Consider the following 17,289-nt stretch of genomic DNA (forward strand, 5'->3'; position numbering starts at 1 on the left):
CTTATGCTCAATTATGGGGTTAAATCTGGACACAGGGCCTAACTGCTCACCTCTCCATCCATCTGTTTTTTTTAGTTTTTTTTAAAATATGCACCACTCCAAATAAGGAGAAGTGCATTCAGACTATGTTTGGTCCAGGCCATTCCTTCTCAGAAGTGGCTACATTTGGAGATGGGTGGGGGAGTGAAGGGGAATATGTGTGTGAGTGTATATTAGAGTGTTTGTATGTATTGCTAGCAGCCTTGGTTTCAGGCAGCATCAGATGCATTCTTCTCCATCTCACTTCTGCTCGCTCTCAAAATCGCCTCCCATCCATTTGTCTGGTGACACTTTCAGCTGAAGGACTAAGAACTGCAGTTCAGTTGTAGCATTCTTAAATTAAATTTTTGACCCAGACACTACACCAACTTGCAACCATGGAGGCAATCAAGAAGAAGATGCAGATGCTCAAGTTGGATAAGGAGAATGCCATCGACCGTGCAGAGCAGGCCGAGATGGAACAGAACGCAGCAGAGGAAAAATGCAAGCAGGTAAACCAATAGAAAATCAGAAGTATAGAATCTTGATAGAATCCAGATAGAAAAATATACAGAAGACAATAGATGGAATTTAAATGGAATCCAAATAGAACCTAGATTGAAATTCAGTGTGTAGGTACCTCGGAGCAACATGGAAAGATTAAGAAGTCCAAACAAAAGTCCAACATTACTCAAAGCTAAGGTTATAAATTGATTGCAAAGTGTGCCAAGACTTCATAACTGAACACCAAATATGCATTTGAGCTGCAATTGTGTGTCTTTCAGAACAATGTCTACTTGTTTTGTACAATTTCTGATTTGGGATTTTAATATTATGTTATGTGGTTGGCCTGCCATGGCCCCAAAACACTTAAACCACCCTTAAATGGTTTAACAATAGCACAAGCACACTTTGGAACTTTTGGACACTTTTTGGTTGTCAAATGTTAGTGGAACATGTCCATAGTTAATGGGATGAACTACACCTGTGTGAACTTGAAAGAAATTGATTTCATACATCCACTAAAACTTACCTTGGGACCAGTTGGTTCACAGTAATCCCAAAAAATGGACAAGAAAAGTTAAGATAAGGTCTAGCATCATTTGTTTGCAGATGCCACTTGGTTTGGTATTTTGTTTCTAATCCAATTAAATTAATATATTTTTAAGTCCAAAATACAATACAATGGTGAATTTATGTGCTTGTGTGTAATTGGAAAATTCTGGAAAGTTGGTCTGGATAACAGCTAGATGAAGACTTATTGTTTGCTCATTGCAAACAGCCAGTAAGTGCGACAGGTCAATCCACCAATATTGGTTCCACTATTCAGAACACCACACGTTATGAAAGGAAAAGTGAAGTCAGGAACTCTGGAATCCGAGTAGATTAACAGACCCACCCTTGAGCATAAAATTCAAGCCATACTGATTTGCCATATATTAGCAAAGTGTTTTTTTTAAATCAATTAATAGTAGTGCATTATAATTATGTAATTTTAATGGTAAGTTTTTTAGCAAATTAAATGGTCACACATTTATTTTCAGATTTTGGGCTATGTCTAAAGGCTGAGCCATACTTCATTTTTCCACGTGGTGTTCTGTCTTGCTCAGTCTTTCAAAGTATTATGCCAAAGTAGACTTGCTGCTATGCCTCGCACACAGTGCACGTGACATAAATTTCATCACAAGCACATTATGTGTGGCATACACTAAGTGTCTTTGCATGTCTGCCATTGGCTGTGTTAAATATAGTATCAAAAATCAGTTGTAGTGCACATCAAATGCACATCCATATTGGTCTTGGTCAAAAGAGTATACTTTAAAAGGCTAAGCGTGACTGTTGCACGAGATGAAACGACATGCGGAAACACTAAGTATACAGCCTAAACTCTTTTGAACATGAGTCCATACAGACACGTTTGACGCTTGCGCATTAGCTTGCATGCGAACAGTCTGCGTGCACTGTACCGATGAAGGAATTTGCGTTGCACACTCTGTGCGTGAGAAGTGGCACGCTGAAAACCAAAGCAGTGCTGGGTATTTTACTCAAAAAAAAAGTAATTCACTACTAATCTAAAATTGTAATCAGATTACTGACTTTAATGATTATTTAATTTAAAAAGTAATCACATCACTAATTACTTTCTAAAAACTCTTTATCACGAAAAGTTTCTTTTTCCGCTCCACGAATTCAAAATAACGTCTATATTTCCTCCTTGTTCATTGTCACACAGAAGTTGTATACTCGAAACCACGTTTCTCCTCAACAATATCTTGTCATGTGTAAAACAAGTAATGTACTTAAAAGTAAATGAATCTAAAGTTGGTTACTGTAATCTAAATACAAGAATTTTAAACGTAATGCGTTAAACTACTTCTTTTACAAAAATGTTTAATAGATTACACCCAACACTGAACCAAAGTATAGCCTTAACTGTTAAGCTTAAACCGTTTAATATTGCTCACTTATCTGTAGACCTGATATTGAAGAAGCGATCACAGTTTCAGTAGAGAAGTGTTAATATCTGTAAACGTATTAGTCACACTGATTATCACTAAATAAAACCATATAGACAGTATTCCGAGACCAGAAACATTCCCTTATATGATTTAATGTGTGCAGTGCAGTTTTATATGTCTATTCATTCTTCCTTAAACAGCTTGAGGATGAGCTGGCTGGCCTGCAGAAAAAACTCAAACAGACTGAAGATGAGCAGGACAAATACTCAGAGGCCCTGAAAGAAGCCCAGGAGAAACTGGAACTGTCTGAGAAAAAATCTGCTGACGTAAGTGACACATTCCTATAGACTAAGACAAAGAAATTATAATAATAAAAAAACCTGGATCAGAATGAATCATTTGGACCCTACATGATTTTTCTAAAACTTCTTGAGTCATCCTTGCTGCTTAGTTAAGATTCTTTTATTTCCGTTACTCACTGTTGGTTCCACCCCAATTAGTCAATTTCTGGGTAATGGCACCATTTAAATGGTTGGGAATTTATCGGGGAGTAAAACGTTTCCATTGTAAAACATGTCAACACAAGAAAAATTATCAATCAATCTTCACTGAATATTTTTAAATACCTTTTTCCATAGTATTGCTTTTATAATGCCTTCAAAAATGTACATTTTATCTCATCGTAATGGTAAAGATCATTTGATGTTCAAATAATATAAAATGAATGACCTCCACATGTAACTTGCTTGGCCTTAGGACTACAATGCATAAGTGACTATTGCTTCTCCCAGATCTAAGTCTTGCTGTAATCACACCTCTGGTTCTGAGTTTGTACATCCTGTCCACCACTCTGATAAGCTCAGGTTCCTCCTTACTATGACCTCAAAGGAAATTACTGCATAGTTTGAGAAGGAAGCTAAGGATGGGCAAGTAGGCTGTTTGTGAATCCCTAATGATTCCAGCATGGTGTATATTCATTTGGGCCATGCGAGGTTTATCCACTATAACAATGTTTTGTAACCTAAATAAGGTGCTTCATTTGGTAACATCTAAAACTACATTAGGATCACACCAATACATTTATTTTTAAGGGTCAGTACAGATAGAAATAGCTGTGAAACACAATGTTAGTACATTTTTACAAAGTACATTATTTTCTTTATGTTCATTACTGACAATTGAATATGAATAATTCTCAGCTTTTTTGTCCCTTGACCACACAACTATTGCTACGGAACATCAGAATATCCTACTTCATCCAATAGCAAGACAAATGCAGTAGTTCTGTGTTAGAATAATTTCCTGTAGAACATTTTAGTTTTTGTAAAGGCAGACTGAGAGAGGCCTGAAGCTGGGGACACAACCACTATTTCAGTCCTTTGGAGCTTTGCCCTGAAAATGTGCTCTAGACAAGCCTACCACATGTCATGCATTAGAGGAAACCATAAACTAATTATATATCTGAATTCATAGCGCCTAAAAAATACTGAAAGGGAAAAATATACTCCAATGCATGCAATGCTCACTATGAGTTCTGTGAACAAGGGATTGTAGAGGCCTGGTACTGATAAATTGCTGGAACAGCAGGGGAGATTGGGGCTTCGGTTGCCATGCAGAAGCTCTGGAATCCCAAGAATGTGGCAAAAGCAAATGGAGAGGGCCACACTCCTGTGACTAATGAAATCAGTGCTTCGAGATTCCTGCCTTGTCTTCAGAACAAAAGCACATTTCTGAGAGAAAAAATGGTGTGTAACGTCAAGACGCAAATAGTTAGTTGTAAGTCTCTAAAACCCATTGCAGGTATTAATTGTTTAGATGAAAATGGACTATTAGAAATGGCTTCAAAATGGTTTTGTCAGATATACTAAAAATGTGCTTGAGGGGGCCTAGGTAGCTCAGCAAGTAAAGATGCTGACTACCACCCCTGGAGTCATGAGCTCGAATCCATGGCGTGCTGAGTGACTCCAGCCATGTCTTCTAAGCAACCAAATTGGCCCGTTTGCTAGGGAGGGTAGAGTCACACGGGGTAACCTCCTCGTGGTCGCGTTAATGTGGTTCTTTCTCGGTGGGGTGCGTGTTGTGAGTTGTGCCTGGATGCCGCAGAGAATTGCGTGAAGCCTCCACATGAGCTATGTCTACATGGTAACACGCTCAACAAGCCACGTGATAAGATGCTCGGATTGACGGTCTCAGATGCGGAGGCAACTGAGATTTGTCTTCTGCCAGCCGGATTGAGATGTGTCACTACACCACCATGAGGACTTAGAGCACACTGGGAATTGGGCATTACAAATTGGAAGAAAAAAAAAAAGAAAAAAGTGCTTGATATTGATGTGATTATATCTAAATTAAATGGTTTTGTCCACATTTGAACAATTACTTAATAATTCAGAATCAGGGGTCCTGGGTAGCTCATTGAGTAAAGAAATTGACTACCACCCCTGGAGTCACGAGTTTGAATCCAGGGAATGCTGAGTGACTCTAGCCAGGTCTCCTAAGCAACCAAATTGGCCCGGTTGCTAGGGAGGGTAGAGTCACATGGGGTAACCTCCTTGTGGTCACCGTAATGTGGTTTTTGCTCTTGGTGGGGTGCTTGGTGAGTTGTGCGTGGATATCGTGGAGAATAGCGTGAAGCCTCAACACGCGCTACGTCTCCACGGTATGCTCAACAAGCCATGTGATAAGATGTGCGGACTGATGTCTCAGACGCTGTGCCACTACGCCACCACAAGGACCTAGAGCACATTGGGAATTGGGCATTACAAATTGAGGATAAAAGGGAGACAATAAAAAATAAATGCAAAAAAAATTATTCAGAAACATACCTGGCTACATCATGTTAGTAAAAGTTTTACTTTTTGTATCGCAGCAGAAGCTCTGAAATAATATCTGTGGAACTGAATGGCAAATCCTAAACCAGTAATGAAAAAGTGAATAACTAAAGAAATATTTGGCTTAAAAACAGCTACAATGACTATAATCAGTGAGCTATTGAGTTACTACTACAGTGTAAGTAAAATGTGACGCAAATCCGGTGAAAGAAATGAAATTAAGACACAACCAGGCTGAATTGAAAAGCATTCCCGCGCGGTCCGCCCATTGTGACGTCGTCAGGACTGCTACATACTAGTCACTTTTCTGTTCAAGTTGCTTCCTTAAAATCCCACACGTAACATTCCAATGACTCCATGAGACGGGAATAACCTCCTGTGAAAACCTCTTTGTTAATCAAACCTTTTTTTGAATTGATCCGGACTTGAAATACAAGTGGGAAGAATCTGAACAGCCTGTCTCTTTTTAAGTCATTCTTTGCACTGGCCATTCAAGTGCGGCACCATTCCGTTATTTTAACGCATTTTCGGGATTGTATTTTTGTAAGCGTTAAATTGTGACTTTTTTTTAGTTGTTTAAAAACAAAAACAAAACAAAAAAAAAAACTTTTTTGCGTCTTTGCACACATTGTATTATCAAAATTGTAGTTCGTTTTGTTTCTAGTAGTACATATAATTTAAATAAAGTAGTTAAAATGACAGGTGCGACTTCTTTGGACGCTGTTAAGAGAAAAATCCAAACTTTGCAACAGCAAGCGGACGACGCAGAAGACCGGGCTTTAGTTTTACAGCGCGAGCTGGACAATGAACGGGAGCTCCGAGAGAAAGTGAGAAAAAAGCTTTACTTCCTCTTCTTATTTCTGTCTTCTTCATTCTAATTTCCCCCCTACTCTCTGGGCTCTTCTACGTGTTGCCTCTGTGAAGACAAGCGTCTATAAAAAGCTCTCATGCTCCTTTGAAGACGATAATTGCATGTTTAGGTGCAGTTGGACCTGGATGCTAACGTGAGGTTCATGTGGAATGAAAGGCGTTGGTTCAAAGATGGACAATCTAACTGGAGAATATTTATAGGCAATAGGAGTGACATTTTTAGTCACTTTTATTTGGCATAAACGCTTTTTAAAAACAGGCTTATATTCATTTGTGAGTGTAAGTCTCACAAATCACTCTACACTTTGTATTTATTTGATTGAATAACTCCATCTGTAGTGTTTTATTCAGGGGTTTGCAGAACTTGCTTTGTATTTAATTCACATATGCCCTCTAGTTATCTTAGTTTGTACTTGTTAATGTATAATTGATATGATATATTATTTATATATTAATGTATAATCTATCCATCCAGACATACATCCATCCATCACCTAAGAGCTAGTAATACTTGATCTGATCCTATTAAATGGCTTTAATTGGTATAACCTAATGTATTCATGTTGATTCAGCCATATTACATTTATTGTACTCTCATCCACCCTTCTAGCAATCTATCCATCACCTTAGCGAGCTAGTAATACTTGATGTGCCTATTTTAAATGGCTTTCATTGGTTTAAGCTAATGTATTAATGTCGATTCAGCCATATTACACATATTGGACTCTCCATCCATCCATCCATTTATCCACCCATCCATCCATTCATCCTTGAAAAGTTCATTGATCCAACTGCAAAGGTGGTTCTATATGGCAGATAATGTGAAGCATTTTAGTGAAATGTTTAAAAATATATATATTTTTAGATGCCAATATGCATGTTTTTAAAGTTTCCTTCCCCCATACTCCTTGGGGGACATAGACGATCAATTTGAGTACATTTAATGACTCATCCCTTGGAACCCTTAAGCTCAAGTTGCTGTATGCGAAGAATGTTCTATATTAAACCTGGAAATTTAGGATTCATAGTTTTCAAATTGAAGAACTAGACTTTTTTTTAACCATCTGTTGAGTATGTCACATACTCTTAACTACCATGGCCCCATCTTGAGCTCCCAAAGGAACTGAGTCAGGATGTTGTATCTATTCCAATTTTGAGTTTCCTGTGGACCCTCTTTCATTCTCAAAAGACCATGCAGCAGGAAGCTGATACTGCTTCACTAAAGTCATGTTTAGAAGGATCAGTATGTTCCTCAATTGTTTGAAAACCAACAATGTGTCTTTGTCTATGACTTAAAAGTTTATTTTTGTATCTGTTGTCCGTTAGATTTAATAGAGGTCTTAGGAAAGTTTGGAGAGGTTTGTGTTCATATAAACCTACCAATCAAAACATTAAATGTATTAACAGCTGCTTGTCACACTCTCGACAATTCTCACAGCATCCCTCTTCCACACGAACCTCCCTGTTTCCTTCATTGGGGTGGAGCTTTAAGTCAGTCATTTCCAAAACAGAGTGCCGCCACCCATTGTCATCATGACAGGGACTGGCATGAACTATTAGCTCTTCATGATGATCATAATTCGTAGTTGTGCTTAATGTCAAGCAAATAACAGAGACTATTTGCAAAAGATTTTCCAATAGTTGTGAAACCACAATTCAATTACATTTATTATTATAGATCTTTTCACTAAATATGTAGTTCCATTGCAGCTTTACAAGAGTAGTGCCTTACAAACCTTGCAAGCCAAAGGCTTATAGCAATGGGAAAGGAATCAGTACTATTGGTTCTAATGAGTAATACTAGCAAGTTGCACAGAAGAATGGAGCTCAAAGCCTCAATTTGCATTGACAGTTCCCATGGCGTTAAAAAGGATATCAGAACCTCCTTTGCATGTCTTTTAAAAGTCTTGTCATACAGAAGGAAGCTTGCTCCATAATACTTAGTCTGTAATGTTACCACAGTTAGAAATTGGTAGCAACTTTGCACTTACACAACACTCTCTAATATGGCACTTTTATTAACAAGACCTTTAGATAATAGCCTTTCATTACTTAAAAAGAGAGACTGCACTTCATTTACACTTTAATCTGATTAATGAGGCATTATTTTCATAATATCAGCCCATAAAAAAGGTCATTATATTGATAGGGTTTGTTTTAGTGTTTGCTCAGTGTCATACATGATAGTAGGTACTGTCTCTTCTCACAGAAGCAAGTCTTCTATACGGCAACCGAAGTACCAGGTTATTTACTCACATTTCAACCTTGAATGTATACTTTGACATTTGGACATGGACGTCATTGTGGTTCTAATAAGATCTGTTTGTCTTAGGCCACATTCACACTAATCCGTTTTTTGTTTTACAAAGAATGCAGGTCTGTGGAGTCGTAAACATAGCGAAATTGAGTTTTCAAGCGAAAACGCATTCGTTTGGACGTGGCCTTATGAGCTGTTCAGACGGAACGTGTTCTTGTGCTACGTTTCCTAACTTTCTTAAATAATCTAAATGCAAAACAAAAATATAACAGAAAGCAGAAGTATCAATACGCTTTTTTTTTATTTTTTTTTTTTAACCTATGCATGGTTACATAGAAAAGAAATTGAAAAACAGTGTGGTTAGACACAAAATCATATAAGGCCTCTTAATAACTTCTGTGCAGATTTCCCTTTGGCTTGGTCTAGTTTGTGCAGGGAATCCATGGATCTGGGAATCTTGCTGCTCAACAGCACAAATAGGTGCCATTTAGGTTTGCTTAGTTCCTGATAAACTGTTCAAGGCTCACAGACGCTGTAGTTGACATTGCTTGCCTCTTTTTTTCCTGATAAAACATGACTACATTAGTGCCTTTATTTATTTTTTATATTCTTCAGGGTGATTGTTTTTAAAACCTTTTGGCATTTTATCACAATCATTCTCCAGAGCTTGTGTTACCATATATGGCTTGCATCTAAAGCAGCCAGCAAACATGGTGACTAAGGAAAGGGCATGGCTCATAAGGGAGTATCCTGACCCTGAACTGAATGAGCATGTTGGGAGGGGAGAGGATGTGTTGTGTGTCCATTTCCTGTGCATTTTTTCTCCTCCACTCTTTAAGTATGGCCCTTTTATTTGGAGGTGTTTAATACTTCGAACTCCTTCAATATGCTGTTGCTCAGACATAGAGGGATAAAAGGTATTGTTCACCCAAAATAAAACTTCAAGTCATAATTTACTGGATGAACTATCTTTTTAAAAGCACTCATTATTTGATATGCTCATTAAATATGTGCTAGAAAATGTTCATTTGACCACCATTTTTTTTAACGATGGCATATCAGACATGGTTATCAATAGCATATACTGGGTGAAGTTATGTTTTGGCATCTACCATTGAGAAAATACTATGTTATTCAAATGCACTACTGGTATAAATGTAAGTTTAGACATTGCATTTAGTTTTCGAGTCCGATACTTGTGAAGTATACTATGATATATTACATTAATTTATGTATTTAATAAAGCTTAGACCTATTTATGCCATCCAGTAGTAAACCAGCTATAAATAAAACCTTGAAAGTAGTGCGTTACTTCATCCTTGATCTGTTTACTACTGTTTACATTCCAAATGATCCATTGAAACAAAGCTGTAGCCAGGAAGCCATACTTCCAGGAGCTTGGTGGTTGAAACACTGAGTAGCTCAGACTCAAAACTGAAAAGGTGTGATCAGAAAATGGCTAAGAAATGATTGGCTCTATTTGAGTTTTCCCATATGCTTTGTTTCCTCTTACTCTTTTTCCTAGGAACTCAAATTTTAAACACATATACAACTACTTGGCTGCGAGATTTTCCTACTATTCTGACAGGATTGTGTGCTTGCTCAATTGAGCGTCCACACTGTAAGAGAGCCGTGGTGATATTTGTCATAATTATAGTGCAAGTATTAATGTAGTAAATGGGCAGTTTGTCTGTGCGGTCTCTTTAAACAGAAAAACGTCACAGAGGCACCATTGTGTTCCTTCTGAGGCCAATCTTTGTTTGAATCGCAACAGGGTTGCGGTCGTAAAAGGGTGAAAAAATTATTTGTTTTTCCATTTGTGGTTGCGCTTTGTTTCATTTGATCAATTTAGATTACATCTATTTTGCATCATCTCAGTACTTTATAAATATATTTTGTTATTGGCATGTAAACTTTGTTCATATTCCTGTGAATTAGTCCCAACAGACTTAGAAAAATGCCAGGACAATGCCAGACAGGTTTTTATTCTATTAAAGTTTTACATGGCTCTCTGGATTACTTGATTCTGATTTATAAGTCATGCCATTCTGTGGTCAAATATGTTTGTATAATGACTGCTCAACTATTGCCTGTTATCCCAGTCAGTATACTTCCTACATAGTTGTTCCTGTTTCATAGGTAATATAAGACCCCTTCTCTTCGCATTAGGGTGTTTTGCGATAATGACCAGTTGACTGTATATTAACCCTTACATATTACATTTTGTACACTTGTGTCTAGGCTCCTACTACACGGGGACCTCTGACTCCTTGCCTGCCATACTAACCTTTTACCTTTCATTGTCATCAGGCTGAAGGTGATGTTGCGGCTCTGAACCGCAGGATTCAGCTGGTGGAGGAGGAACTGGACCGAGCTCAGGAGAGGCTGGGTACTGCATTGCAGAAACTGGAAGAGGCTGAGAAGGCAGCAGATGAGAGCGAGAGGTCAATAGAAGTCTTCTCCTACTGAGCATTCATTCATAAATATTGGAGGGAGCAATGAATGGCTATGTTTCTTCAGGCACAAACATGGTTGCAACCCTGATTACAATACGTACCATGCTTTTCATGGACATCGGCCCTCTCAACCAAGTGCTGTTATTGCTGTTAGGCTGAAGCATATTTCGGTTTTCCACGTTCTGCTAAATTTCATCATCAGTACAGTCCTTGCGAAGCCCACTTTTCTAGCCTGAAGTTGACTGTACTAAAGAGTATCACAAAACGGTCATAGTGGATGTGTGTTGAATGCTTTTGTATGGTATTGTGGACAAAAGAGTACACTTTAAAAGGCTAGAATGCCCTACGAGCGCAAGATGTAACACCATGTGGATAAACTAGGTATACCCTACCTTTAGCCTCCAGAACATCATTTATTTTAGGAGAACAATCCATAAGCTGATCGTATAAACAAGTCAAGTCCTCAAGGGGTTTTACCTGTGTCCTCAGAAGCAATTGTTTGTCTCTGATTTTTTTTTTATACCTCTCATAAATATCTGAAGTGGCCATCAACAATGTCCATTAATAATGGTTTTATTGACCACTGATTTCACTGTTTCTCCTCCAGAGGTATGAAGGTAATTGAGAACCGCGCCATGAAGGACGAGGAGAAGATGGAGATTCAAGAAATGCAGCTGAAAGAGGCCAAGCACATTGCCGAGGAGGCTGACCGCAAATACGAGGAGGTGAGTTACAAGCATCTGTAGTAACACTGCTTCCAGATGTTTGACATTTGAAGCTCTTTATCTGAACTCTGTCTTGTCTAAAGGTGGTCCGTAAACTGGTGATTCTTGAAGGTGAGCTGGAACGAGCCGAGGAGAGAGCCGAAGTTGGAGAATGGTATAGCCTGCCAATTCTCATACTATGCAGACTTCAAAACAATGCATGGGTATTTGTGATTGGCTGGTTAAAAACATTGTGTTTTCTGCTTGAATGCTTGCAGCAAATCTACCGATTTGGAGGAGGAGTTGAAAAATGTTACCAACAACCTTAAATCCCTAGAGGCTCAGTCAGAGAAAGTAAGTAAACGCCTTCCTCCTATCTGATTGCATTCACACAACAATCCTGAGTGCACCAAAAGGGGCTACAGTGGTAGACAGACAACATACAACGTCCTAAAATTCCAAACCATTGTTGTCTCTGAACTCCACTGCTGCCACAATTTGGCATCAATTGATGATATCCGGCTATGACTTCAAGGGGCTTCCCTGGACTTGGAAATAGTGATTCATGCTCTTATTACATCCCGGCTGGATTACTGCAATGCCTTATATGTGGGTCTGTCTCAATCTTCTTTCTCATGTCTGCAAGAAGTCCAAAATGCAGCAGCTAGACTTCTAACGGGTACCAAGAAAAGAGAGCAAATTACCCCAGTTCTCGCTTCCCTTCATTGGCTTCCAGTTAGTTACAGAGTTAAATTCAAGGTTGTGCTGTATGTTTATAAGGCCTTGCATGGTTTAGCCCCTCAGTACATTGCCGATTTACTTCATCTACATTCGGCACCTAGGTCTCTTCGATCATCAAATCAGTTACTCCTCTCTGTTCCTCGATCCCGTTTGAAAAACCAAAGGTGATCGGGCGTTTGTGGTTGCACCCCCCAGGTTGTGGAATGCACTCCCATTTGTCGTTAGGTCTTCTTCCACATTGCCTATATTTAAATCTAGATTGAAGACACATTTTTTCTCTTTAGCCTATAATGTTGGTTGAGAATTATAACAGTTTTTTTGTGTAGGTTTTATAATGTTTTATTAATTTGTTCTTTTTAACATTTTATAAGTTCTATTTAATTCTGTTATTAATGTTTGCAAAAAATTGTACAACACTTGTTGTTCTTGTTCTTCCATCAAATTGGACCCCAAACTGGCTTTAAGACACAAACTAATAATATATCAAATAACCTGTTTAGTTAACGTTCAGGCTAGCAAGCTAACATTCACTTACTATATAGATAGTTACTATGTAACTTTTAATGTCACATGGCTACCTACGTAGCAAACAAAGACTTGTAAAATGTTACCACATTCACCAACGTGATAAATTCAATGTGGAGAGATTGTCAAGTTGTCTCTGAAATTAAGCTAGAGCATACAGAACGATTCTATGCCATCGCTTTATCTTACATGTGACGCAGCGTGGCATGCTACTTCTCGTTAGGTGTGCAACTTACCTTAAGAAGATAAAAGTATTGGTCTTAGGAAGCCCACCTCTTTTGTATCAGAGCATGAATTTCATTGATTTATTAAATGTGTTGGTATGTGAAGTGGATTGGCTGTAACATTGTTTGTGTATGTTACAGTACTCAGAAAAAGAGGACAAGTATGAAGAAGAAATCAAGGTTCTCAGTGACAAGCTGAAGGAGGTAAAGCAAATAAATTAATCAAGGTCAAAGATGAGCAGCTCTTCCCTGTACCCAATTTCTTGATTCAACTTCTGCAAATTCCTTATTGTGTTTATCAGGCTGAGACCCGTGCAGAGTTTGCAGAAAGAACAGTGACCAAACTGGAAAAATCCATTGATGACCTGGAAGGTACAAACACGTTAATTAGTTGTTTTAATTTTTTTTGTGTGAAGCGTGGAAGCTCAGTGTGGAATAGAGGTTTAATTGAAATAGCTAGCTTTCAAGTTGGTTCATTTTAGCAAACCATTTGATTTGGATGGTTTGTTCTTGCAAATCGGTTCAAAAACTATATTTATTTGAATCAGTACAATTATTATTAGCTTGTAGCTTTGGCAGCAACAGTTTTAAAGTAGCTTTCCCAACACTGCTGCTCTGATTCACACTAAACTGCTTTAGTGAAGACCAAGTAGATAATTGAACTTTTCACCTTTCCACCAGAAATAACCAGAAATTACCAAGTAAGAATCATTTAAAAATCCTCCATTGATTATACAAGTTTCTACAGTTCACAGACAGGACTTCCTCTCCTGTCTATATAATGGTTATAAAACCTTTTGAAACTCACAACACCATATTGTTTTAGATCAGTTCTGTCAGAGATCCAACAAGCTTGTGTTTCAACTGCTGGAACCCTTTATTGGAAGATGATATATTCGACTGAGTATATGGAATCAGTTTGAACAAGAGTAATATTGCTTCTGTCCCAAGAGTAATAAAGTATGTCTGTTTCCTACACGAGCACAAGTCAGCTCTTTACAGGACTGAACTATGCATTTGCTTATTAAAGGTCTATATGACTAGCAAAAGTAACTAGGGAGCATATCTTCTGAAACATATGGAAATTTTAGAGTCATTACCATCATATGATTTGCTTAGGTTGTTATTGGAAATTAACCAGATAGAATGTCTACAAAGATCTCTGTGAGCTTCATAGCACATTTTCTTGAGTAGCTTTTCCATACCCATTAACTTTCTCTTGTCTCTCTCTTTTTTCCATTTGGTTTTTGTTCGTTGCTGCTTTTCATGTTTCGCTTTCCTGCTTTTCCTGCTGATCTTCAGATGAACTCTATGCTCAGAAGCTGAAATATAAAGCCATCTCTGAGGAGCTGGACCATGCTCTCAATGACATTACATATTTCTTGCTACTTTCTTCACATCTGCCTCATTCTCTTCAATGTGCCATGCCAATGCTAGTCTCAATAAAAAAGATCTTGTTGTCCCATTTCAGTCTCTCAAAATTTCAGTCTGTTTTCATTGATAATACTTTATTATGAGGACCGATTGGATCCAGTGTAATTATTGATAGGACTATAAAGCCCAAAGTATACTTCGGTCAAACATGGATACTCACAACATGGATGTTCATCATCAGCATAGTGCTTGAGCGCTGAATGAGCGAAGCCCAATATTTCTATCTTTAAATGCGCAAAATGCGAATGCATTTGCACTAATTAGTGGGTCCACAAAGTGGCAACACTCACATTTGAGCCGGTCATCAAGAAGCGCTATAAGAAGATGTAATTGCAAGTAAACAATAGTAGAGACATCAAGAGTGTGTCTGTGAGGAGATCAGGAGACACCTGCATTTGTATAACTCAAATCCGAAGAATATAAAAACATCTTAATGTGTCTAAACTCCTGAGGAGTTATAGTCCAGTATCTCATAAGGTGGGTTCCCATCCAACTATTGTTATGCACATTTTGAAATTGAGCAAAACAAGTCCTGAATGGAAACGATTGACATGCGAATAAACTTGGTAAATTCGCTTAAAATTGTATGCGCTTAGGTAAGGTGGTGGATTTTCTAGAGTTTCACTTTAGTGAAGTAAAGTGATGGATATGGTTTATTCGCAAAACGATGACATATTTTGACCATTCGTGCATGTGATATGAGTGTGCAATAGCTTGATGTTACTAGCCCACCGAAAGGTCCAACCTTGGCACACGGTTCTTTGAACATAGCGCTTGTCATCAGAAGTGTTTAACCCACAGCTGGTCGATAAAGTGGGTCCTCATAATCCGCCAGAACAATTTTAGAGCGGGCGATCCCAGATATGCAGAGACTGGCGTTGTGTGGGCATCACAGCTATTTTAGCTCACATTATATCGTGGATGCATTTAATAAAATGAGATTGCTCCAATCTTGCAAATAAAATTGTACCCAAAGCAGGGAGAGGTCATTCAGCTGCTCCATCATGATGAGGCAGCTCCCACATGATAATACACATTTTGTAATGGATGGAAACGTGCAACAATTTGTATTTTGTTATGACAAATTTTTAGAAAAATGCTTAAAAAATGCAAAACATTTTGGATGGAAACCCAACAACTGTAGCCGTAGTGCAGATGTGTCAACCGCCACAGTAAAACAAAGTATACTTTGATAGGCTCGCATTCGACTGTACGCAGACGCTAAACGTTCGCGTCAAAACCGAAGTATACTTTGGGCTTTAGGCTCAGCCACAATTAAGTGTTTGGAAGTAATTTTAAAGTAATTAAAAAATAACCATTAAATGCTAGTGTAGATCTGTACGAGATAGTTTTGCCAGTTTTCTACTCTACTTGTGATTTCCACAAAGGTGAGGTTACATTTCAGTCATGATGAGTGATTTACAGCTTCTACAAATGTTTGTGTAATATTTTATTAATCCTCACTGATGAAAGATTCTTTCATTTGGCTATTGAAAAATGATTCATACACAAACGTTATTGTCACTGAATGCTGTACATGACATACTTACCAAATTAATTTTGATGTTTCCAACACTGTTGTGTGGTTGTGGATTAATCAATAAACAAGGGCACTAAGCAGCATTTTAATGTTCTAAACTAACATTAAAAAGGCCATAGTATCTAATTATTTTCCTTTCTCATTTTTTAGAAAAATTATCTAGTGCTAAAGAAGAAAACCTGGGAATGCATCAAGTCCTGGATCAGACACTTCAAGAGCTGAACAGCTTATAAGAGGATGAGAGAGAAAGAAAGACATCCATCCATCAACATTACACAAATACTCTCATTCACTCCAAATCTCAAGCTATTAAGCCATATTTTCTCACAGAAGAATAATTTGAATTTTTAGATATTTCTTTAGCATTTTTTGTTCCCTGGATTCCAGGGGGGAGGTAACCATCCCAATAATAAAAACTAGCAAGTATACCCCCCCTCCCCATTTATACCATGATCAAAGGAATCATGTAAATTCTTCACACTGTAACACACCAATCCCTACCAAAGCTTTCTAAATAATTAGCTGACGTTTCTCCTGAGGTGCTATGTCTCTGTTTCCCCACTGAAACAATGTTATAAGTAGCTTAATAAATGCTATACCACATGGAAAGTGTATACGTTAGTGTGCTGGGTAAAAATACCTCAACATTCCCTCGAATATTTGGCATTAATGATTCCCGGGCAAATGAAGTCTTTAAAAGTGCAAGTTTTCCATGCAGAGTTTTTGACTGTGTCAAGCCTGCCACCTATTGGTCAAATGGTGCACTGCATCACAAACGTTATAACTGACTGATAGTGGGACATTTGAGGAATAACATCGCAAAATGATTGATGATGCTTTATTAAATATAATTTTTTTTATTTTTTAATTGCATGATTTGATTCCATTTGGCATTTAAGAAAGTACCAGAAAACACCATGGTTGTACCAATAAGATTTGTAAATGGTGCCACTGGAAATGATGTCAATATGGTATATCACGTGAATATGGTAATAATAAAGCCACCATAAAATGGGGACAAACAAAGACCAAGGGAATACCAGTTCATTAACTAGACTTTTTTTGTGAATTCATAGTTTTTTTCTGTCAATTATTATAAAATGCCTCATAAGTTTCTTTTCCACTCTCTTGTGTAATAAATTTGTATAAAAAGTCGGTGTATGTATGATTACCCTGTTTTATAAATTATCTTTCAAAATGTTTCATCACTTGAACCAAATGTAGTAGGCC

At 37.8% G+C, this 17,289-nt stretch overlaps 1 protein-coding gene across 2 annotated transcripts; it reads left to right on the plus strand.

The window, feature by feature from the left end:
• Window positions 1–209: 209 nt before the first annotated feature.
• Window positions 210–17,183, plus strand: LOC127641047 (tropomyosin alpha-4 chain). 2 transcript variants are annotated; one of them, XM_052123805.1, is made up of 9 exons: window positions 210–530; window positions 2,678–2,803; window positions 10,746–10,879; window positions 11,499–11,616; window positions 11,700–11,770; window positions 11,874–11,949; window positions 13,227–13,289; window positions 13,388–13,457; window positions 16,210–17,183. In XM_052123805.1, the coding sequence occupies exons 1-9, from the start codon at window positions 417–419 to the stop codon at window positions 16,290–16,292; spliced, it is 855 nt and encodes a 284-aa protein (XP_051979765.1). In that variant the 5' UTR covers window positions 210–416; the 3' UTR covers window positions 16,293–17,183. The 2 variants fall into 2 exon arrangements, with proteins under 2 accessions (XP_051979765.1, XP_051979766.1); XM_052123806.1 differs by lacking the exons at window positions 210–530; window positions 2,678–2,803 and adding an exon at window positions 5,629–6,135 and having other exon boundaries at window positions 16,210–17,181.
• The last annotated feature ends 106 nt before the right edge of the window (window positions 17,184–17,289 follow it).

Source organism: Xyrauchen texanus, chromosome 50 (assembly GCF_025860055.1).
Source record: "Xyrauchen texanus isolate HMW12.3.18 chromosome 50, RBS_HiC_50CHRs, whole genome shotgun sequence".
NCBI lineage: Eukaryota > Metazoa > Chordata > Actinopteri > Cypriniformes > Catostomidae > Xyrauchen > Xyrauchen texanus.

Excerpts from the sequence above, each read along its gene's own strand:
- LOC127641047 (XM_052123805.1), top strand. The coding sequence starts at position 417 with ATGGAGGCAATCAAGAAGAAGATGCAGATGCTCAAGTTGGATAAGGAG. Across the intron at positions 2,804-10,745 it reads CTGAGAAAAAATCTGCTGAC|GCTGAAGGTGATGTTGCGGC; the intron begins GTAAGTGACACA and ends CATTGTCATCAG. Across the intron at positions 11,950-13,226 it reads TAGAGGCTCAGTCAGAGAAA|TACTCAGAAAAAGAGGACAA; the intron begins GTAAGTAAACGC and ends TGTATGTTACAG.